Raw genomic sequence first — 23,416 nt, 5'->3', positions numbered from 1 at the left:
GACCGACTCCAGGGGGCTGGGCTGACTGTAAAAGCGGAGAAGTGCAAGGTGGGGATGGCGGAAGTGTCTTACCTGGGCCATCGGGTGGGGAGCGGCCGCCTAAAGCCGGAACCAGCCAAGGTGGAGGTGATCAGAGACTGGCCCGCTCCCCACACCAAAAAGCAGGTCCAAGCCTTTATTGGGATGGCAGGATACTACCGAAGATTTGTGCCTCACTTTAGCGCCATAGCCACCCCCATCACTGAGCTATGCAAGAAGGGGAAGCCAGACAAGGTGGTCTGGACCGAGCAGTGCCAGGAGGCTTTCCGGGCGCTGAAGGAGGCTCTGGTCAGTGGCCCAGTTCTGGCAAACCCAGACTTTGACAAGCCCTTTGTGGTGTTCACCGACGCCTCCGACACGGGACTGGGGGCGGTGTTAATGCAGGAGGATGAAAAGGGGGAGAGACACCCCATCGTGTACCTGAGCAAGAAGTTGCTACCCCGGGAGCAACACTACGCGGCCATCGAGAAGGAGTGCCTGGCCATGGTGTGGGCCCTCAAGAAACTAGAGCCCTATCTCTTCGGGCGGCACTTCACCGTGTACACCGACCACTCGCCCCTGACCTGGCTGCACCAGATGAAAGGAGCCAACGCCAAGCTCCTGAGATGGAGCCTGCTCCTGCAGGATTACGACATGGACGTGGTCCACGTGAAGGGAAGTGCCAACCTGATAGCGGATGCGCTGTCCCGGAGAGGGGGCCCCGAACTTCCCCAGGTCACTGGTCACAGTGACCCCGCTCAGTTCAGTCTCGAAGGGGGGAGAGATGTGACGATGTGACTCAGCAGGGAGGGGGGAGTGTTGACCTGGGAATGTGCCCTGGGGATGGGAGTCCTGAGAGCCTGTCACCTGAGCCAGGAGGGGGAGGGGGAGGTGACACCTCTGCCCAGGAATGTGAACAGAGGCTGCAGCAGGGAACCTGCGGGGTGAGTTTAGTTGGCAGTTTGGAGGCTGGGGGGAGGAACACAGGGAACCCCAGGGCTGGGGTCTCAGCTCCCTGCTCCCCCAGAAGGACGTGATTGAGGGGTCCTGGTTGTACCCACAAGCTCTGTTGTGGACTGTGTTCCTGTTGTCCAATAAACCTTCTGTTTTACTGGCTGGCTGAGAGTCTCAGTGGATCCCAGGAAGAGGGGTGCAGGGCCTGGACTCCCCCACACTCCGTGACAGGGGGCACAAACCAGGTAAGGGAGGGCATGACCAAAAACGTTTGGGAACCACTGCCCTAGACAGAGGAGCTCCTGCCAGAGCTGACAATGACAGCAGCAGCTGGAGAAGGATAGAGCCCTGGAGAGCTGCCACCGGCTGGAGAAAGTGGATGCAGGGAATAAAGGCACAGTCTGAAATGACCCCAGCGCCGGGAAGGAGGGCTGGAGTCATGTGATTCCACAATGGAAACTATTCCAAGCCCAGCTCTGGGAAGGAGGATTAAGGACTCCTGACTTGAGGACAGTGAGGACCTTGAGTGAGAGCTGGAGGCTGGAGCAGAGTGAAGGAAAAGATTTTATTTTGGGGTTTACTTGGACTCAGAGCGGACCCCAGGAGGGGACTTTTCTCTCAGATCTTTTGGACTGTGAGGCATAATTTAAGAAGTGCTGAAGAGGGTAAACTGCGGCAAGATGCTTGCCAAGACACCTTGAAATGACTGAGTGTGGTACGTGAGGGGGCCACCCCACGATGAGTCTACAAAACTAGAACCAATTTAACAGAACAGCTGCCCCTTCCCCATGCAGACAGAGCCTCGCTCTCTTCAGTCTGTCTGGGTGGGCCCCTTACCACAGCATCTGACCCCAACAGAGCCTGCAGCACAGAGTGGAAATCTGGAGCAAACACAGCACAGGGTTTTGGGCCACCCACCTGGCATCCAGTGTCCCGGTCCCAGGCTGCTCCCGCTCCCCCACAGCCTCCAGCTCCCCCGACCTCAGGCTGCCTCTGCCCTGTCCTGTTCCCTGGCGGTGACCCAGAGCCCAGTATGGAGCCATCAGGGTCACTACAATACTGTCTACCACACCCAGAAGACAGGCACAGGATGGGCTCAGGGAGTGGCTGGCCCCACAACGGGACCCTTGTACCCCCTCCCCCAGTGTTTGCTGCTGCCCTTGCTGGGCCTTGTCTGCACTCAGACCAGGAGCCCTGTGGGGCTGGCAGCCCCGTGTTCTGTCTCTGCAGTGCCTGGCTCACTCGTGGGCGCTATACCAATAATAACACTCACTGCCCAGCCCCTAAGGGCTGCAGGACAGCGCGGGGCCTTCCCCATTGCACACGGGGACCCTGGGGCGCAGGGAGCCCTGGTTACTCTGCCCCACACATTCACCCAGCGACTCCCCCGAGCTGCCGGACCCGGGTCCCTGGGGTCAGAGCGTGGGCAGTCGAGTGGCAGTGACCGGCCGGGGCTGCTGGGGTGGGTGGCAGGAAAGGGTTAATCCCAGCGCGGTGGCGCTTTGCTGCCCGGCCCTGGCTGGTCTCTGCCCTCTGGGGGCAGCACAGGGCGCGTGTCTCTGAGCAGGTCCCTGCCCACTCGCCCGGCCACTCGCCCAGACCCAGAGAACCCAGGTGCCAGGGGAGGAGCAGCCCCAGCAGCGCCGCATTGGCCCTGGCACGGGCTGAGCCTGCGAGCGCAGCACCAGAGGCCGCGGCGGGGGGGGGGGGGGGGCTCAGCCATTGAGAGCAGCAGGGTCCCCCCCCACCCGCAGGGGAGGGGTCGGCGCTGGGACAACAGGCCGGGCTGGGCCAGGGGCTGGGAGCTCTGGCAGCCAGCGCGGGGCCGGCACCAAGGGCCCTGCTGGAGACCCTGGGCCTGGCCAGCCGGGAGCAGCCAGCGAGTGACTCAGGGCCTGGGGCCCTGCCCAGGACGGGGTTTCCGGGGGGTGACAGGAGGCACGGAGGTGACTGGCTCAGGATCCCCTAGGGAGGATCCCCTAGAAGGAGGCACGGAGGTGACTGGCTCAGGATCCCCACAGGCTCAGGGGCCAGGGCTGTGGAATGGCCCAGAGCCCAGCCGTGTTCAGGGTTCGGTGGGCACAGACTGGGCTGGGCTGGGGGCAGCGAGGGGGCAGGGGAGCAGGGATGTGCTGGCTCCAGCCAGCCACAGAGAGGAAGCTGCTTCCCCCACAGCCTGGGGTTCCTGCTCCCCGGAGCCCTGAGATCCTGGCCCTGCAGCCGGCACCCACTGCGCAGCCTCCATCGCCGGGACAGACACACCCAGCTTGGCCCCTTCGACTGCCCCCTGCTGGGGGTGGGGGGTGGGAAGAGAGGAGGGCGGGGGTAGGATGAAAGGGCCAGTTCAGCAATCACAGACCGAGCTCACTGAACCTTCCCACTCCCCCTCTCCTTGGCCTTAGTTTCTTCTCTGTCCCTCCTCGCGGTCAGGTTTCTGCCTTTGCCCCCGGTCTCCACGCTGGGGATGTGGGGAGGGGTTTGGGTGGGGGCAGCTCACTCTCAGACGTTGTGAGTCACATTCTTTTGAGTGAATCTCACTCACTGAGCAGCAAACCACTGACCCAGCCTCACACTGGGCTGTGCTCAGAACAGACGAGGGGCCCGTAGGATTCAGTTTGTTACCCAGTAACACACGGCCCAGGTCAGACCGCAGCAGCCAGACCAGCCCCTCCTCCAGCTCAGAAAGCTCGGCCAGCCTTGGCTAAAGGGGGCTGGGGCAGTGCTGAGCGGTGGCCACACAACGCAGCCCTCACCTGTCCCAGGACAGAGGCACAGACACATCATCCGTTACCAGTCTGTGCTGCTCCCAGCACAGTGGGCCCAATCCAGGCCTCACAGCACCTAGCTCAGGGACACCCATTAACTCAGCCACGGAGGGGTCAGGATGTGTCACGGAGTCCCTGGGCGATGCTCTGGAACTGCTCCCCATGAAGCCAGTCAGGACTCTGGGGCAGTCGCCTTTCTGTGAGCAGCCTGTCTTCAGGACACGCAGCTCACACAGCTTCCACCTTCCTGGGTCTGACCTCGGAGCATTCAGCATCCTCTGCCCCTCCGTGCGCTTCCCACAGCGAGTCCGCTCAGGCGGGGCTCCTGGGGAAGCCAGAGGGTCCTGCACCCCAACTTCGCAGTCAGACGTGACTCTCAGCCAGCCAGTAAAACAGAAGGTTTATTAGACGACAGGAACATGGTCTAAAACAGAGCTTGCAGGTGCAGAGAACGGGACCCCTCAGCTGGGTCCATTTTGGGGGGCAGTGAGCCAGACAACCACGTCTGCACTTCACTCCATGTCCCAGCCAGCCCCAAACTGAAAACCCCCTCCAGCCCCTCCTCCTCTGGGCTTTGTTCCTTTCCCGGGCCAGGTGGTCACCTGATTCCTTTGTTCTCCAACCCTTCAGCTCTCACCTTGCAGGGGGGGAAGGGCCCAGGCCATTAGTTGCCAGGAAACAGGGTGTCGGCCATTCTCTGTGTCCAGACTCCTGCACACACCTGCCCTCTAGGGCTCTGCAATGATCATACACCCTTACTCCACCCCCTAGATACTTAAGAACTGCCTAGGGGAAACTGAGGCACCCCCACACTATTCAGAGGAAACATTAAGAACAGTCCCACTTCGTCACATCTCTCCCCCCTTCGAGATCGAACTGAGCGGGGTCACTTTAGCCGGTGACCTGGGGAAGTTCGAAGCCACCAACGTTCCCATGGATGCCCCAGCATCTCTCCCATTCCTTGGTAGGAGTTACACCAGGCCCTTCCAGTTTCACGCCCTCCCTTAGGTCAGGGGTGGTCGATAGCACTCGCAGGCCGCATGTGGGAAGGTTTATGCAGCCCATGCCCTTTGGCCACCCCAAGAATGTCTCCCCATTGACCATCACCTTCTGCTCCCACTGGAGGTCCGGGGGGCCTGGCCCCAGGAAACTCCACACAGACATATAGGTTGGGGTCAGGAGTGGGAGCCTGTCCACATCCCCAACCATCTGGCTGACAGAGTCTATGGCCTTGGGACCCAGCAAGGGAGCTAGACACCGGGGCTTTTCCGCAGGGTCCCCCTGGTTCAAATCGCCAGCCTGCTCAAAGGCAGTGAGGTGGGCATCCACACACCCCCCTCCTTAACCAGGGGCAGCAATTTAGTCTCGAGGTTCCCTGCGGAACTGGCCCCCCGGGATCTATCCCCACTCACCCCTGGGAGGTCCCCTAGGCCTCTCCGCTCCCCCACCGCCAGTTCATGCTGCTGCTGCTTCTGCAGCTCTTTCTCGGGCTCTCGCTGTCTCTCACAGTCCTCTTGCTCTCTCAGACTCAGCTCCAATCCCGTCCGTCTTGATCCCCCAATGGGGAACCCGATCGTGAAGACCCCCGTCTGGTCGGGGACAGGAGTCTTGGGGATGCCTGGCTCCCGCTTCAGCTGCTCCCAGATCCTGCTATAGCCCCAGTTGGGGTCAGGAATCTGTTCCTTAGAGCGGTCATCCTCCTCCAGCTGCACGATTAACTCTGCTTTGGTGAACTTTCCAATGCTCAACCCTCTCTTTTTGCACAGGGTTACAATGTCCTTCTTAAGGAGACGGTGACAGGCCGTCACTCCGCTCCTCCCAAGTTGTTGTGGACTCACAGGCCCGTGTGTTCTCAGCTCCCCACGGTTTCCAGGGAGAACCCCTAGTGTGTCAGCCCTTCTCGAGGTCACCACCTCTTTGCCAGGGTCGAGCTGCAGACTCCTCCGCCCCTTGGACTGCTCGCTGCAATCCCCAGGGGAACCCTGTTACTGCACAGTCCTTCTCGCTGGTCACACACTCCCAGGGGTTAACCGCCCCCCGAAACCGCTCCTCTCTGAGCCTTCAGCAGGCCTGGTCCTCGGCAATCCCCCTTCGTGTTACTGCTCCCCAGTCACTTACTGCAGGAAGCACCATCCACGGGGTGCAGTACATCCCACCGCTGCCACCAGTTGTCACGGAGTCCCTGGGCGATGCTCTGGAACTGCTCCCCATGAAGCCAGTCAGGACTCTGGGGCAGTCGCCTTTCTGTGAGCAGCCTGTCTTCAGGACACGCAGCTCACACAGCTTCCACCTTCCTGGGTCTGACCTCGGAGCATTCAGCATCCTCTGCCCCTCCGTGCGCTTCCCACAGCGAGTCCGCTCAGGCGGGGCTCCTGGGGAAGCCAGAGGGTCCTGCACCCCAACTTCGCAGTCAGACGTGACTCTCAGCCAGCCAGTAAAACAGAAGGTTTATTAGACGACAGGAACATGGTCTAAAACAGAGCTTGCAGGTGCAGAGAACGGGACCCCTCAGCTGGGTCCATTTTGGGGGGCAGTGAGCCAGACAACCACGTCTGCACTTCACTCCATGTCTCAGCCAGCCCCAAACTGAAAACCCCCTCCAGCCCCTCCTCCTCTGGGCTTTGTTCCTTTCCCGGGCCAGGTGGTCACCTGATTCCTTTGTTCTCCAACCCTTCAGCTCTCACCTTGCAGGGGGGGAAGGGCCCAGGCCATTAGTTGCCAGGAAACAGGGTGTCGGCCATTCTCTGTGTCCAGACTCCTGCACACACCTGCCCTCTAGGGCTCTGCAATGATCATACACCCTTACTCCACCCCCTAGATACTTAAGAACTGCCTAGGGGAAACTGAGGCACCCCCACACTATTCAGAGGAAACATTAAGAACAGTCCCACTTCGTCACAGGATGTCACAGTGATGAGGCCTGGTCAGACACCTGGGCAAGTACCAGCAGGTGGCTGTAAGTAGCAGGTAAACTGCCCAGCACTCAGCGCATCAGCCTCAAGCTCTCACACAGCTCCAAGCCTGTCAGCTGGGTGCAAGCGTGTCCTGGGGTCCCAGGCTCTGTCCAGATCCCAGGCACAATACAGCTGAATGTCCCAGTCGACGCCACTCACCTCCAAATCTCTTCAGCGCTTCCCTCATGTCAAGGGAAATTTTATACACGTTCTTCAGGTCAGTAGAAACAGCTTCTGGTTCCTGGAGTTTCATATTCTTACTCCTATGAAGAAAATGTCCCATTATCACTCAGCAGCTCTGTGCACACATCATCCCAGAACCACCACCAAGAATATAAGAGCAATGAACATAGGAAACGCACCTGCTCAATGTGCTTGTCACATCCTGAAAGGAAAAAGAGAATCAATGTCTTGTATTAACACAATGTGCATAAAACTGAGTGAGTCTCACTCTGGGCATCAAACTTTCTTGTAGAAAATAGATCAACCCTCCCAGGCTTCACTGTTTTGAACACTTGTTTCATACATATAGAGGAGACAGGAATTTAGCTAAAGGGTTCTCCCTTCTAGGGACACAACCCATCAGTATCTGTGTTTATCGACTGTGTTGGGTCCAATGTTCTGAAGTCAGAGCAGGGATGGGTTCAGCTCAGTATCATTTTTCTATCATCCATCTAATCTCCCATGGCCTCACTGGATCTCCATGAAGAGAATTCCCCTCTAACATGAACTGCGATATTTGGGAACTGATGGAGCCCTTAGCCTCATGTTCTGTTTGTCAGTAAACCACAGAACACATTGACTCTAATTGTTGGAATCCAGACCCATGGAGCTGAGTTATAATTTTGGATGGGTGGAGAATTTTGATGCCATCTCACCTTCAGCAGCTCCGCAACCGGTTGCTGACACTTCTCCTCTATCTCTGTGATCAGCTGCTGCAGAGAGGAGCTTTGCTGGGAAAGTTTGGTGACATTTTCCCGTAGTCTCTGCAGAGTCTCCCTCTCCTCCTCCTCCAGGCTCTGCAGAAGCAGCTGCTCCTCCTCTCTCAGCAGTGTGTGCAGTTTGTTAAATTCACCTGCAATCATCTCTCTCTTATTCTTCACTTTCCCCTTGAGATAGAAAAATAGGAAAGGCACAGAGAAAACGTGAGCCAGATGTTGAGTTACATGGACTGGGCCTCTGTTCATGAAACAGGGGATATTAGATCAGTATCAGTTTGGAAGGGTATTTAGTTCATATGGCCAGTTCCGTAGCGGGGTTGTCTAGGGTGCTTTGTAAAGACGCAGTACGTTATTGCAGGTGGCACGGGATGGACACAGTGGAGTGGGGAGAAATCGAGGGGACAGTAAAGATTTACAGGGGGCTGCACAGGGCGTCCGTGGGGGGATTTGGGTGCCAAGTGCTGGGCACTCAGACACCCCGGGGACCCGTCACAGCGGGATGTGGGCAATGCTCCTTCTTTGACAACCAGCTCCCAGGGCTGCAACATTCAGGACCTAGGGCTGATGCTAATAGTCCTTTGGGTGCCATCCTGGGGCTCACATGGGTGTTGGGCACCCAGGGCATTGTCAGGGCTGGCTTTGGCCTCACCCAGCCTGGCCGAGTGCCCCATACCCACGTGCTGCAGCCTTTAGGGAGCCCTCTAGGCTCACAGAGCAGCGGGTTGCTGATGCCAGCTGTGTCCCCACCTGCTCTCTGAAAGGAGCCGTGGGAATGATGCTGAGCCAGTGCTGACCCTGGCCAGGGGACGGGCTGGCTGCTCTGCACTGGCCTCTCTAGCTCCCCTGCAACTCAGCCCAGAGGTGCTGGGTGACCCTGGAGTGAACCTGCCCCCCAGCGTGATTCGGGCTACAGTGATGTTAGGAAAAGTCCCTCTTACCCGAGCCCCCAGCGCAGCCCTCCAGCACCCCAGGGCCCATCTGCAACACCCACCAACCCATCCCCCAGACCAACCCCCACCCCGCCCTTGGGAGCGCGGCAGCCACAGGGCACTCAGACAACTTGGGTACAGCCCTGACAAGGCCCAGCTGCCTCAGGAGCCCCTGTGGGCACCTGCCCGAGGCTTTGTGCATGTGGCCTGGACCCTGCAAAGGGCCATGGACCTGCAGCCTCTTTCCCCTCCTGCCCCCTGGGAGCTGTTGAGTTACAGCTAATTCAAGTCCTGCAAGTATTATGATATCCCCTAACATCTCCCCCCATCAGACATGGGCAGCGCATCCTTCATGGGGGCCTGTCACCTCCTGGGCCCTGCTCCCGCCCATGGGAATACCCCCCACCTGGCTCAGGCCCATGACGGCCCCTCTCAGTGGGTGACTGGCCGCCCCTGCTGGGCCTCATCTCACAGTCGCTGGGGCTGCAGTTACTCTGCACCGAGTGACACTGATCACTGGGCTGTGACCTCTGGTGCTGTGGGACGTAACTCGCTCTCACTGGGCGATAATCAAGGGTTTCAGAAACACCCCAGTGACTGTCCCAAGGTGCAGCCGCCTCCATGGCGCCGGCTGGGAACTTTGCCGGACACATTCAAACCTGGCTGTTAATTGTTATGCATCTAAATCCCTCTTGTCTGAGGAACTGAGCACCAACTGCTTCCGGTGCGGCGAGTGGGAGCTGCTGCGGTTCTGTCCTCTGGAAACCAGCCCACTTCCGCCGGGCTCTAAACACGGCGTCAGATGCAGAACCAGGGGCACCCAGCTCTGAGCATTTCAGCTCTTGTAAATGGCCATTTTTATCTGAATCGTGGGACACCTGCTTCTCCTCTCCTCCCTGCTGCTGGCATCTTCCTCACGCCCCCCACGCTCTCTGCAGGGATTTCACTGGAAAAGGCAGGCGAACCAGAACAGACATTTTGTCCCCTGGGTTCATCAGCTGGCTACAGACAAGCACAGGTAAAGTCACAGTAACAGTAGCAGGTGCCTGGGATGAAGTGGCCACGTGATGGCAGGAGAGGCTGTGAGGTGGCCGAGCGCTGCCTGGCTTTACACTGACCTGCCCCTGGCTCTGCTCACTCAGGGGGTGTCCACACTGCAGTGAAGGTCTGACAGCACCGTGTGTAGACACACCCCAGCTAGCTTTGATCTAGCGAGCTCGGGTACTGGTAGCTATGAAGCCGCAGCAGCACGGGCTGTTCACACCCAACCAGACCCCTGGGTGTCACTCAGGGACTAGCCTGCAGCTAGCTGCTGGGGCCATGTAGACGCCCCTGGGGGCAGATTTTCCACAGAGCTCCACACCCGCCACTGGGTTTGATGTTCAGAAGAGCTCAGCTCCCAGCGTGCCCCCAGCCCAGCCAGCTGAGCGAATCTGAACCTCACCCGTGGGGGCAAATCCTCCTCCCAGCTCCCAGCTCCCAGCTCCCAGCTCCAGAGTCTGGCCCAGGCACTGGGCAGATTCATTGCAGGGACTGTGGGTGCAGGGAGAGAAGGAACAATCTGTTTCCTCCAGGCTGCAGAGAAGCTGCAGAGCTTTGTCATGGAGGCCACGGAAAACCGATGGCTGGAGCGGCCGACACACCCTCCCCACCTGCAGGAGGGAAACAGGATCCATGGAATAGTGAAAACACTGCACCCAGTATGGAGAATTTGCCCCATCAGAGATCTCAGGGGTGGGTCTGCACCACTGTACAAGGGCCAGGAACTGCCCCTCCTCCTCCGCCTACAGGAGCTGCTGCTGCGCTGAGATCCCCACCGGAGACACAGCCTGATGCTGCCAGCACCCTGGATGGCAGGTACCATAGGCCGGGGAGGCTGAGTCTCCCCAAACAGGATGCAGCACCCCTCTCTTTGGAGGCAGGCTGCAGACCTGCCGCCTTTGGAGTCCTGCCTGCGCTCCGCCCTGTGCCCTCGCTCCCGCTCTTCCCCCGAACCCCGCAGCACCCGCCGCTTGTCGCCCATCAGCTGTGTGGGGGACCCTGCCACTTGCTCCTCTCTGCCCCTCCCCTGTCACTCACCCTTAAGGCAGGAGCGGGCAGAAAGGAGCAAGCGGCAGGTGAGGGGGCCTTGCGGGAGGGGGTGGTGGAGAGGAGAAAGCTGCAACAGTGAACGGGGAGCCACTGGGGAGGGGGCTGGAAGGGAGTGGGGCCGGGCATGGGGCAGAGCAGGAAGGGAGCGTGGTCAGGGCCTTGGGGAGAGGAGGCCAAATGGGTCTGGAGCAGTGGGCAGGGCAATGATCCGGGCACCGGGGAGGTTCCGGCACTCACGCCCGGCCTCCCCAAATGCCGGAGGCATCCGCTGCCCATGGCCGGCACCAAGCCTGTGCAACGGAGCAAACAACCAGAGCAGGTTCATAGCCTCATCCTGGAGCTTTATGGGCCCCGGCATTCCTGGGAATGCTGCAGGGGGAAGGGCTCAGGGAGGAATAAACCCGGACACCCACCTGCCACTCTGTAGTTTTCTTTTTCTCTTTAGACGTCAGAGCCAGGGCCTCTTGCAGCTCCTTCCTCAGAGGGTCCAGGGCTCCCTGGAGTTTCACCTGCAAGGGCATCGTGTGCGATAAACGGCCATTAATCTGCCTGTCCAATGGACAACACTATCCATATTGGCATTTCATACAGGAGCAGTAAAATACCCTGGAAGCGAGCAGCAGACTCGTCTCTGCCGGCCCCAAAGGCCTCATGGGAGCTGAGATGCCAGTCTCAGAGCAGGGGCTCTGCTTCGTGCAGACACTCAGGACTTCTCAAAGCCTGTGTTTTAGCTAAAGTTTCCCATCCCTGAGCACAGGCCAGAGGTGAAGCAGCTGGGAAGGTTCTGAACGATCCCTCCTGCCAGTGCGAGTGAAGAGGCTGGGACAGCACCTCGCTCCACTGTACCCCAGACCCAGGCCAGGAACAAGACCCCACTTTGCTCTCGTCTGTCCAGGCTCCCACGTGGCCTCCCTCAGGCAGCAGCTGAGCACCTGAGCCAGTGCAGTCCCGTTAACTGTGCAGAGTGAAGCTGTGATGTGGCTGGAGGTCAGTGAGGAACAGGGAACACACTCAGTCTGGGGGAATGGGCCCCCCATAATTATAACGGCTCCAGAGCTGTAATAGCCCAGGGCTCTCTTCCCCTTTGACAGCGTGTGATTCATTCACACAGCACAGCAACGTGCTCCTGCCCCATCAGCCCCGCTCTGTGCAACACCCCTGGCAGCGCCCTAGAGTCCCCTCCAGAGCCCCTCGCCAGAGATCGCCCCATTTCACTCTCTTTTCTCTCCTCCTCCCTGCCCAAAGGCCCAGGCGGCAGCTGCTGAGAGCTCCTGAGGTGCTGTTCAGCTGACACCCCTGGGGTGCTGCTGCAGGGAAGCAGTGAGGGAGGGAGGGAGGGAGGGAGCCAGCAGGGGCTAGTGAGAGACAGGAGGTGGAAAAGCAGCCTTTGCATGCAGCAAAACAGCTTCATAAATGAGCAGGGATCAGAAGGCGGAGCGGGGGAGGGAGGGGAAATGTGGCTGGATTCTTTGAAGCTCCACCCACAAATAAGCTCCGCCCATGTGAGTCACCAAAAGGAGACACCATGATCTGTTCACAGTGGATGGTGCTATGTTCAGAACAGGATGGAGTTGCTGATGGGCTCCAAGGGCTCCTGGGGCCTGGCTCCCGTCCTGGGACTAGAATATACCCCTGGGCTCTGCTGGACTCTCTGGGCCGGGTCCTCCTTTACTGGGGGGAAAAGAAGATGTGGCATCTCCCAAACATCACCCACTTGTGGCACCGGAAGACGGCGTCACTGGCAGTAAATGGTGCTGAGCTGCAATTCTCCCTCTCCGCTCTCACAGGGGAACAAAATAATTAACAGTGTTGATATTTAAATGATCATCCCTGAGCTCACCCCTCACTGAGGCAATGGGGCCGTTCACACCTCTCAGAGCCACTGTGCCCAGCTCTCTGCATCCCCTACATCTGGGTCACAGTTTTGAGGTTTTCTTCACAACTAAAACAGCTGGAGACTCAGCCCTGGTCTACACTAGGACTTTAGGTCGAATTTAGCAGTGTTAAATCGATTTAAACCTGCACCCGTCCACACAGTGAAGCCCTTTATTTCGACTTAAAGGGCTCTTAAAATCGATTTCCTTACTCCACCCCTGACAAGTGGATTAGCGCTTAAATCGACGTTGCCGGCTCGAATTTGGGGTACTGTGGTCACAATTCGATGGTATTGGCCTCCGGGAGCTATCCCAGAGTGCTCCATTCTGACCGCTCTGGACAGCACTCTCAACTCAGATGCACTGGCCAGGTAGACAGGAAAAGAACCGCGAACTTTTGAATCTCATTTCCTGTTTGGCCAGCGTGGCAAGCTGCAGGTGACCATGCAGAGCTCATCAGCACAGGTGACCATGATGGAGTCCCAGAATCGCAAAAGAGCTCCAGCATGGACCGAACGGGAGGTACGGGATCTGATCACTGTTTGGGGAGAGGAATCCGTGCTATCAGAACTCCGTTCCAGTTTTCGAAATGCCAAAACCTTTGTGAAAATCTCCCAGGGCATGAAGGACAGAGGCCATAACAGGGACCCGAAGCAGTGCCGCGTGAAACTGAAGGAGCTGAGGCAAGCCTACCAGAAAACCAGAGAGGCGAACAGCCGCTCTGGGTCAGAGCCCCAAACATGCCGCTTCTATGATGAGCTGCATGCCATTTTAAGGGGTTCAGCCACCACTACCCCAGCCGTGTTGTTTGACTCCTTCAATGGAGATGGAGGCAATACGGAAGTAGGTTTTGGGGACGAAGAAGATGATGATGAGGAGGAGGTTGTAGATAGCTCACAGCAAGCAAGCGGAGAAACTGGTTTTCCCGACAGCCAGGAACTGTTTCTCACCCTAGACCTGGAGCCAGTACCCCCCGAACACACCCAAAGCTGCCTCCTGGACCCAGCAGGCGGAGAAGGGACCTCTGGTGAGTGTACCTTTTAAAATGCTATACATGGTTTAAAAGCAAGCATGTGAAAGGATTACTTTGCCCTGGCATTTGCGGTTCTCCTAGATGTAGTCCTAAAGCCTTTGCAAAAGGTTTCTGGGGAGGGCAGCCTTATTGCGTCCTTCATGGTAGGACACTTTACCACTCCAGGCCAGTAACACGTACTCGGGAATCACTGTAGAACAAAGCATTGCAGTGTATGTTTGCTGGCATTCAACCAAAATCCGTTCTTTATCTCTCTGTGTTATCCTCAGGAGAGTGAGATATAATTCATGGTCACCTGGTTGAAATAGAGTGCTTTTCTTCAGGGGACACTCAGAGGAGCCCATTCCTGCTGGGCTGTTTGCCTGTGGCTAAACAGAAATGTTCCCCGCTGTTAGCCACAGGGAGGGGGGAAGGTTGAGGGGGTAGTCACGCGGTGGGAGGAGGCAAAATGCGACCTTGTAACGAAAGCACATGTGCTATGTATGTAATGTTAACAGCAAGGTTTACCCTGAAAAAGTGTAGCGACTGTTTTATAAAATGTGTCTTTTTAAATACCGCTGTCCCTTTTTTTTTCTCTCCACCAGCTGCATGTGTTTCAATGATCACAGGATCTTCTCCTTCCCAGAGGCTAGTGAAGCTTAGAAAGAAAAAAAAACGCACTCGCGATGAAATGTTCTCCGAGCTCATGCTGTCCTCCCACACTGACAGAGCACAGACGAATGCGTGGAGGCAAATAATGTCAGAGTGCAGGAAAGCACAAAATGACCGGGAGGAGAGGTGGAGGGCTGAAGAGAGTAAGTGGCGGGCTGAAGAGAGTAAGTGGCGGGCTGAAGACAGGGCTGAAGCTCAAATGTGGCGGCAGCGTGATGAGAGGAGGCAGGATTCAATGCTGAGGCTGCTGCAGGACCAAACCAGTATGCTCCAGTGTATGGTTGAGCTGCAGCAAAGGCAGCTGGAGCACAGACTGCCACTGCTGCCCCTCTGTAACCAACCACCCTCCTCCCCAAGTTCCATAGCCTCCACACCCAGACGCCCAAGAACGCGGTGGGGGGTCTCCGGCCAACCAGCCACTCCACCACAGAGGATTGCCCAAAAAACAGAAGGCTGTCATTCAATAAATTTTAAAGTTGTAAACTTTTAAAGTGCTGTGCTTAAAGTGCTGTGTGGCATTTTCCTTCCCTCCTCCACCACCCCTCCTGGGATACCTTGGTAGTCATCTCCCTATTTGTGTGATGAATGAATAACGAATGCATGACTGTGAAGCAGCAATGACTTTATTGCCTCTGCAAGCAATGATTAAAGGGAGGAGGGGAGGGTGGTTAGCTTACAGGGAAGTAGAGTGAACCAAGGGGTGGGGGGTTTCATCAAGGAGAAACAAACAGAACTTTCACACCGTAGCCTGTCCAGTCATGAAACTGGTTTTCAAAGCTTCTCTGATGCGTACCGCGCCCTCCTGTGCTCTTCTAACCGCCCTGGTGTCTGGCTGCACGTAACCAGCAGCTAGGTGATTTGCCTCAGCCTCCCACCCCGCCATAAACGTCTCCCCCTTACTCTCACAGATATTGTGGAGCACACAGCAAGCAGTAATAACAGTGGGAATATTGGTTTCGCTGAGGTCTAAGCGAGTCAGTAAACTGCGCCAGCGCGCCTTTAAACGTCCAAATGCACATTCTACCACCATTCTGCACTTGCTCAGCCTGTAGTTGAACAGCTCCTGACTACTGTCCAGGCTGCCTGTGTATGGCTTCATGAGCCATGGCATTAAGGGGTAGGCTGGGTCCCCAAGGATACATATAGGCATTTCAACATCCCCAACAGTTATTTTCTGGTCTGGGAATAAAGTCCCTTCCTGCAGCTTTTGAAACAGACCAGAGTTCCTGAAGATGCGAGCATCATGCACCTTTCCCGGCCATCCCACGTTGATGTTGGTGAAACGTCCCTTGTGATCCACCAGAGCTTGCAGCACTATCGAAAAGTACCCCTTGCGGTTTATGTACTCGGCGGCTTGGTGCTCCGGTGCCAAGATAGGGATATGGGTTCCGTCTATAGCCCCACCACAGTTAGGGAATCCCATTGCAGCAAAGCCATCCACTATGACCTGCACATTTCCCAGGGTCACTACCCTTGATATCAGCAGATCTTTGATTGCGTGGGCTACTTGCATCACAGCAGCCCCCACAGTAGATTTGCCCACTCCAAATTGATTCCCAACTGACCGGTAGCTGTCTGGCGTTGCAAGCTTCCACAGGGCTATCGCCACTCGCTTCTCAACTGTGAGGGCTGCTCTCATCTTGGTATTCATGCGCTTCAGGGCAGGGGAAAGCAAGTCACAAAGTTCCATGAAAGTGCCCTTACGCATGCGAAAGTTTCGCAGCCACTGGGAATCGTCCCAGACCTGCAACACTATGCGGTCCCACCAGTCTGTGCTTGTTTCCCGAGCCCAGAATCGGCGTTCCACAGCATGAACCTGCCCCATTAGCACCATGATGCATGCATTGTCAGGGCCCATGCTTTCAGAGAAATCTGTGTCCATGTCCTGATCACTCACGGGACCGCGCTGACGTCGCCTCCTCGCCCGGTATCGCGTTGCCATGTTCTGGTGCTGCATATACTGCTGGATAATGCGTGTGGTGGTTAATGTGCTCCTAATTGCCAAAATGAGCTCAGCGGCCTCCATGCTTGCCTTGGTATGGCGTCCGCACAGAAAAAAGGCGCGGAACGATTGTCTGCCATTGCTCTGACGGAGGGAGGGGCGACTGACGACACGGCTTACAGGGTTGGCTTCAGGGAGCTAAAATCAACAAAGGGTGTGCCTGTACATCAAGGAGTATTTCAGGCAGGACTGCACGGAGGGTTCCAATAAGAAATGGTGCACCTAAGTTATCGTTGTTATTGGAACAAGGAGGTTAGCCTGGCCTCTGATTGATACATGGCTAGATTTACCTCGCTGCACCTTCTCTGTGAGTGAGTGCAGTGTGATCTAGACAGGGGAGGAGGCAAATGAGTACAAAACAAATCTGGTCTATTTCTTGTTCTGACCCACTCCATCTATCTTTTACATCTTTGGCTGGCAGCAGACGGTGCAGAAGGACTGCATGCCATCCACATCTCATGGCTGCTCGGCAGAAGATGGTACAGTACGACTGCTAGCCATCTTCATCTCCTGCCTGCCTGGCATAAGATGGTACAATACGACTGCTAGCAATCCTCATCTCTTGCCTGCCTGGCAGAAGATGGTACAGTACGACTGCTAGCAGTCCGTATCGCCTGTCCGCGCACTATAAGACGGTTCAATAGGACTGCAGGACTAAAGAGAATGACCTGGTCAAGTCACTCCAAATTTAGTCCCTGCGCCCATGTCTGCCCAGGCGCTCCCAGCCGACGTGGCTAGGAGCACCTCGGACACGACGAGGACGACTACCAGTCGTATTGCACCGTCTGCTGCCAGAAGGCAATGGGTTGCTGCTACTGTGCAGCAAAGCCGTACCGCGTCTGCCAGCACCCAGGAGACATAGGGTGACGGTTACCTGAGCGGGCTCCATGCTTGCCGTGGTATGGCGTCTGCACAGGTAACTCATGAAAAAAGGCGCGAAATGATTGTCTGCCCTTGCTTTCACGGAGGGAGGGAGGGAACGGGGGCCTGACGACACGTACCCAGAACCACCCGCGACAATGTTTTAGCCCCATCAGAGTGCTCCATTGTGAGTGCTCTGGACAGCACTCTCTGATGCCCGATTGTTTGCCATTGCTCTGATGCTGGGAGGGGCGCTTACAGGGTTGGCTTCAGGGAGCTAAAATCAACAAAGGGGGTGGCTTTACATCAAGGAGTATTTCAGGCAGGACTTCACGGAGGGTTCCAATAAGAAATGGTGCACCTAAGTTATTGTCCTTATTGGAACAAGAAGGTTAGCCTGGCCTCTGATTGATACATGGCTAGATTTACCTCGCTGCACCTTCTCTGTAAGTGACTGCAGTGTGATCTAGAAGAATGAGTTCCCTAGACAGGGGAGGGGGGGAAGCAAATGAGTACAAAACAAATCTGGTCTATTTCTTGTTTTGATCCACTCCATCTATCTTTTACATCTTTGGCTGGCAGCAGACGGTGCAGAAGGACTGCATGCCATCCACATCTCATGGCTGCTCGGCAGAAGATGGCACAGTACGACTGCTAGCAGTCCGTATCGCCTGCCCGCTCACCATAAGACGGTTCAATAGGACTGACTGCAGGACTAAAGAGAATGACCTGCTCAAGTCACTCCAAATTTAGTCCCTGCGCCCATGTCTGCCCAGGCGCTCCTGATCGACCTCACAGAGGCGACCAGGAGCACCTCAGACATGACGATGATGGCTACCAGTCGTACTGTACCGTCTGCTGCCACAAGGCAAGGGGTTGCTGCTACTGTGTAGCAAAGCCGTACCGCGTCTGCCAGCACCCAGGAGACATAGGGTGACGGTGTGACGAAGTGGGCCTGTTCTTAATGTTTCCTCCGAATATTGTGGGGGTGCCTCAGTTTCCCCTATGCAGTTCTTAAGTATCTAGGTGGTGGGGTAAGGGTGTATGATCATTGCAGAGCCCTAGAGGGCAGGTGTGTGCAGGGGTCTGGACACAGAGAATGGCCGACACCCTGTTTCCTGGCAACTGATGGCCTGGGCCCTTCCCCCCCTGCAAGGTGAAAGCTGAAGGGTTGGAGAACAAAGGAATCAGGTGCCCTCCTGGCCCGGGAAAGGAACAAAGCCCAGAGGAGGAGGGGCTGGAGGGAGTTGCAGTTTGGGGCTGGCTGGGACATGGAGTGAAGGGCAGACGTGGTTGTCTGGCTCACTGCCCCCAAAATGGACCCAGCTGAGGGGTCCTGTTCTCTGCACCTGCAAGCTCTGTTTTAGACCATGTTCCTGTCGTCTAATAAACCTTCTGTTTTACTGGCTGGCTGAGAGTCACGTCTGACTGCGAAGTTGGGGTGCAGGACCCTCTGGCTTCCCCAGGAGCCCCGCCTGAGCGGACTCGCTGCGGGAAGCGCACGGAGGGGCAGAGGATGCTGAATGCTCTGAGGTCAGACCCAGGAAGGTGGAAGCTGTGTGAGCTGTGTGTCCTGAAGACAGGCTGCTCACAGAAAGGCGACTGCCCCAGAGTCCTGACTGGCTTCATGGGGAGCAGTTCCAGAGCATCGCCCAGGGACTCCGTGACAGACGGTTACCTGAGCGGGCTCCATGCTTGCCGTGGTATGGCGTCTGCACAGGTAACTCATGAAAAAAGGCACGAAATGATTGTCTGCCCTTGCTTTCACGGGGGGAGGGAGGGAATGGGGGCCTGACGATATGCACCCAGAACCACCCGCGACAATGTTTTAGCCCCATCAGGCATTGGGATCTCAACCCAGAATTCCAATGGGCAGCGGAGACTGCGGGAACTGTGGGATAGCTACCCACAGTGCAACGCTCCGGAAGTCGACGCTTGCCTCGGTACTGTGGAAGCGCTCCGCCGAGTTAATGCACTTAATGCACTTAGAGCATTTTCTGTGGGGACACACACACTCGAATATATAAAACCGATTTCTAAAAAACCGACTTCTATAAATTCGACCTAATTTCGTAGTGTAGACATACCCTCAGTTTAAAGCAAAGTGAAAGTTGAGATCCCGGAGAACAAGGCAGGTGCTTCACGGGAGAAGTGCCAGCACTTCCCGGCTGTCTCTGAGCCCTGTCAGTGAGCACAGAGGCTTGGGCCTGATCTTAACGTGACACTTCGGTCGCTCTGGCTTCTTTGCTGCCGGGCTGTAGCTGTGCTGCTGAAACCCCTGCAGTGTCGACGTGGCCTGCGAGTTCCTGGGCAGAGAAGCAGCTCAATGAAGAAGGGACTTGGAGCAGAAATTTGGGACAGTTCAGGCCAAACTGAGTGTGTCAGTGAGTCTGGTCCCTGTCGGGAGGGAATTCAGGCCATTTCCCTCCCTTCCTTCTGCAACCCTGGGCAGGGCCCTAACATCAGCCCATGTCCTCCCCTCTCTCCTGGGGTGCGGGCAGGGAACCTCAGCAGCGTCTCATCCCCGGCCTCCCACTCTCCAGCCAAGACACAGCCCCAGATGGGTTGGGAGCAATAACATGTTTCTTTAATGTGGTTCCAGAACCGTGTTGTCCACCCACGCTGTCAAAACCCAACCGTGTCAGGACACAGGTGGCCCCAACTTTGTCAGACAATTGTAATACCCTGGTGTGTACATCCTGGTGTACCTAAGCTGTAAGACCCCCCGTCATCCTACTAATGTTATCTGGGCTAATGGCTGCAGGAGTCAATATGAGTGGAGAAGGGCTGCTGGATGGGGAAGAGCTGAAGGAGGAGAGAAGAACAGGACATGGGGAAAGAAAGAAAGAAAGAAAGAAAGAAAGAAAGAAAGAAAGAAAGAAGAGCAGGACACAGGTACCAGCTGTGGCTTTCTGTGCCACTGACATGCAGGGATGAGTCAGGGTCCAGATTGTTTCATGTGCAAGCAGGGTCTGAATGAGCTCTCCCCTGACAGCTGGCTGGGGAGGGGAAAAGGCTTCAGGTGCAGACTGTATTTACATGAACACACCGACTCTGCCTAGGTATCCAGCAGCAGGGCCGTGTTGCCAAAGTGATCAACTGTGGCTGGTGCTGGATTACAGATCACTTCAGTATGGAATGTGGGGGTAATGAAATAGGGTTCTCTTTACTGTATGAGGAAAGGGCAGCGGAGTAGCTTTAGCCCAGGGGTGGCCAACCTGTGGCTCCGGAGCCACATGCAGATCTTTAGAAGTTAAGATGCGGTTCCTTGTATAGGCACCGACTCCGGGGCTGGAACTGCAGACACCAGCCTTCCAAGGTGCCGGGGGGTGCTCACTGCTCAACCCCTGGCTCTGCCATGGGCCCTGCCCCCACTTCACCCCTTTCTGCCCCTTCCCCTGAGCCCGCCGTGCCCTCACTCCTCCCCCCCAGACCCTCCTGCACGCCACAGAACAGCTGATCGGGAGGTGCCAGGAGGAGGGGGAGGCTCTGACCGGCAGGGCTGCTGGTGGGTGGGAGGCGCAGGAGCGGGACGGGGGAGCTGATCGGGGGCTGCTGACATATTCCTGTGGCTCTTTGGCAATGTGCATTGGTAAATTCTGGCTTCTTCTCAGGCTCAGGTTGGCCACCCCTGGCTTAGCCTGTCCTGATTGAGGGGGTCACCCTCCACTGAACTGATCTCATTAAGCAGGGGGCTTGGATGCCAGACCCCTGTGAAGTTTAAGAGGAAGTGGGGACAGATGTGCTTGCTGGGCAGTGTGGACTTTACCCAAGTGTCCTAGGCATGGTTTAACTTGCTCCTCTCCACTGTTCAAAGACAGAACTAATTAAGGCTCCATTCGGAGTCTTTTGTTTTGTTAAGTGATCACTAGAGCTGAAATCACTTGATGTGGGACAGCGTTTCTGCCCAGCCTGCTTCAGCAAGGACGTTCCCCCACTAAGAGTTGAAAATCACTAAGAGCAGCGTAGAACCTCAAGAGACTAGGGTTTTGAGCAAAAGGGGACTTTTTCTGCTTTAAATTGCAAGTGTAGACAGGCCCTGATCTGCAGAGGTTATAGCAGAGAAGCAGGTGATGGCTGGCAGGGCGGCCGGTGGAGTGAGACAGTGGGGTGTGTGGTAGGGTGGTGACACTAGAGCAAGTACTTGGACCAGGGCCTTCTCTAGCCATTTGGGTGCCCTACGCAGCCCCCCCCGTGGGGGGGTGCTGTGTGGGGCCCCAGGCCACCCCCCCCAGGGTATGGATGGCAGGAGTTGTGGGGGGCCACACAGGCTCAGAGTGGCCCTGGGGATTAGCGGGGGGCCGGGAGGAGCCCACCCCGCTTCCCTTGCCCCGGCCCTAGCCATATCGCTCGGGTTGGGGAAAGGATCACCTCCCGCTCTTACCGGCGGCGGGAAGCGGAGCGCCGTGGCTGGGATCTGGCGGAGTCGATCGGGCTGGGGCCCAGCTGCTCCACTTCCTGCCACTGCTGGTGAGTGCGGGGTTGCTGGGGGAAGAGGTGGAATGGGGGCGGGCCGGGGGCAGAGCAGGGGGGAAGGGTAAGAGGCAGGGTGGAGGGAGTGTCCGGAGCCCCACACCCCTGTAGGAAAGGCCCTGCCCCTTGCAGTGGGCACAGCCCGCGGGGGGCTGGCTGAGGGATAGGGCTGGTTGCCGGGGCTGGTGCTGCCAAGTATGCAGCATGCAGCTGCCTAGGGCACCATTAAATTTGGGGCAATTTGGTGCCCCAAATTTCATGGTGCCCTACGCAGCTGCGTATGCCTAAGGACGGCCCTGGCTTGGACACTGGAGCAAGCAAGGTACCATCTTCGTCCTCCCCCCCCCCGAACCAGGGTGGGAGCTGAGCTCACACAGATGCATCTCTGAACTCTGAGTCTTCACTGACTTAGGACAGCCACTGTGAGTGGGGTGGGGTGAGGGAGCAGAGAGGGGCACAGCAAAGGAACTTTTGGTTGTAGAACCCCAGAACATGAGGCAGAAGACACTGACCAACGTACACTGGAGAGGGTGTTTTGCTCACGGTTTTATGTTTATGAATCCTGCGTGTGGCATTTTCCTTAATTAATGCCGGGTGACTTCCCTCCTCTCATTTAAAGTTTCTTTTTTACCATCGGCACCAACTCTGTGGGTGCTCCCGGGCTGGAGCAACCATGGAATAAAAATAGTGGGTGCTCAGCACCTACTGGCAGCCCCACCGATCAGCTCTTCCCCTGCCCCCTAATGTCTCCTGCCTGCTGGAGACCCTGAGATCAGCTCCTGCCCCATCCTCCCAGCGCCTCCCACCTGCCACGGATCAGCTGTTCCCAGAAGCTGGGAATGGGCGACAGGGGATGGATCCCTTGATGATCACCTGTTCTGTTCACTCCCTCTGGGGCACCTGGCATTGGCCACTGTCAGAAGACAGGATACTGGGCTAGATGCACCTTTGCTCCGACAGGGGATGGCTGTTCTTATGGTCTTATGTTCTTGCTGCCCACTCCACCTGGCAGACGGGTTGCAGGTGCATAAAGAGCCATCAGCCCTGTTCTCTCTATTACATGTTGGAACTTGCAGTGTTGGAGCAAAAAAAGTTCAGACCTTTTCTCATTATCTACAACCCCCAGTGCTCATCCCCTCTGAAAACCAGGCCCCTTTCCTTTAGGTGCCTAACCTTAGGCAGCCAGGGGTGAATGTTTGTCCTTGTATTGATGGGGAATAAACCTGGTGTCCTTAAGGGGTTTAATTAAGCAAAGTCAACAGTATTTCCTACCTTGTACTCTTGGGCAGCCTCCTCAATGGGAACCACAGTGTGAGACTTGTGGTGTCGGGATTTCTCACACACCAAGCAAATAGTTTCTCCATCCTCCTCACAGAAGAGTTTGAGACGTTCCTCGTGTCTCTCACACAGATCCTCCTTTTGCCCTTTTCCTGGTTTTAACCCCAGTTGTTTGATCCTTTGTATGATGTTGTTCAGCTGGGCGTTGGGCTTGAACTCCCCTTTTTGGAACTGGGCTCTGCACTGGGGACAGGTCAGGGGTGTCCCCGTTCCCTTCTCCTCACTGTACCGGGTGAGGCAGGCTCGGCAGAAGTTGTGCCCACACGCGATAGTCACCGGCTCCGTCAGATATTCCAGGCAGATGGAGCAAATAGCTTCATCTTGTATTTCCCCTGCTGTAGCTGCAGCGGCCATGGCAGCTGGGTGAGTATCTGTTCTCTCTGCCCTTGGCTGTGCAGTGTGGTCTTGTGCTGACACTGGGAGGGGCCACCTGCAAGTATCTGCTAGTCCCAGCCACAGAAGGAGAAGAAGAAAAAGGAGGAGCCAGGAGGGGGAGAAAACAGGAAAGTGAAACTGAAGGAGAGTAAAAGAG

The 23,416-nt window shown here is 56.6% G+C and overlaps 3 protein-coding genes across 5 annotated transcripts in view; 1 reads left to right on the top strand and 2 right to left on the bottom strand.

Annotated features, from left to right (window-relative positions):
* The window catches only part of LOC142069191 (uncharacterized), a 49,102-nt gene extending 46,462 nt beyond the window's left edge, over nt 1-2,640 (top strand). Inside the window, exon 3 of the mRNA XM_075119697.1 lies at nt 2,572-2,640. Coding sequence (XP_074975798.1) covers nt 2,572-2,640 — 69 coding nt within the window. The remainder of the gene's footprint in view (nt 1-2,571) is intronic.
* Nucleotides 1-23,307, bottom strand: part of LOC142069252 (E3 ubiquitin-protein ligase TRIM39-like) — a 46,004-nt gene extending 22,697 nt beyond the window's left edge. The window contains 5 exon segments of the mRNA XM_075119856.1: nt 6,851-6,954; nt 7,054-7,076; nt 7,570-7,800; nt 11,066-11,161; nt 22,819-23,307. Of these exon segments, the coding sequence (XP_074975957.1) occupies nt 6,851-6,954; nt 7,054-7,076; nt 7,570-7,800; nt 11,066-11,161; nt 22,819-23,238 (874 nt within the window). The 5' untranslated portion in view covers nt 23,239-23,307.
* LOC125621599 (butyrophilin subfamily 1 member A1) overlaps nt 1-23,416 on the bottom strand; it is a 655,591-nt gene that overhangs the window by 157,152 nt on the left and 475,023 nt on the right. The gene's annotated exons all lie outside the window — the stretch shown is intronic.

The sequence above is a fragment of the Caretta caretta genome, chromosome 14 (assembly GCF_965140235.1).
Source record: "Caretta caretta isolate rCarCar2 chromosome 14, rCarCar1.hap1, whole genome shotgun sequence".
NCBI classification, from domain to species: Eukaryota; Metazoa; Chordata; order Testudines; family Cheloniidae; genus Caretta; species Caretta caretta.
The sequence above is the reverse complement of the archived record's forward strand: the minus strand, read 5'-3'. Positions and strand labels throughout refer to the sequence as shown.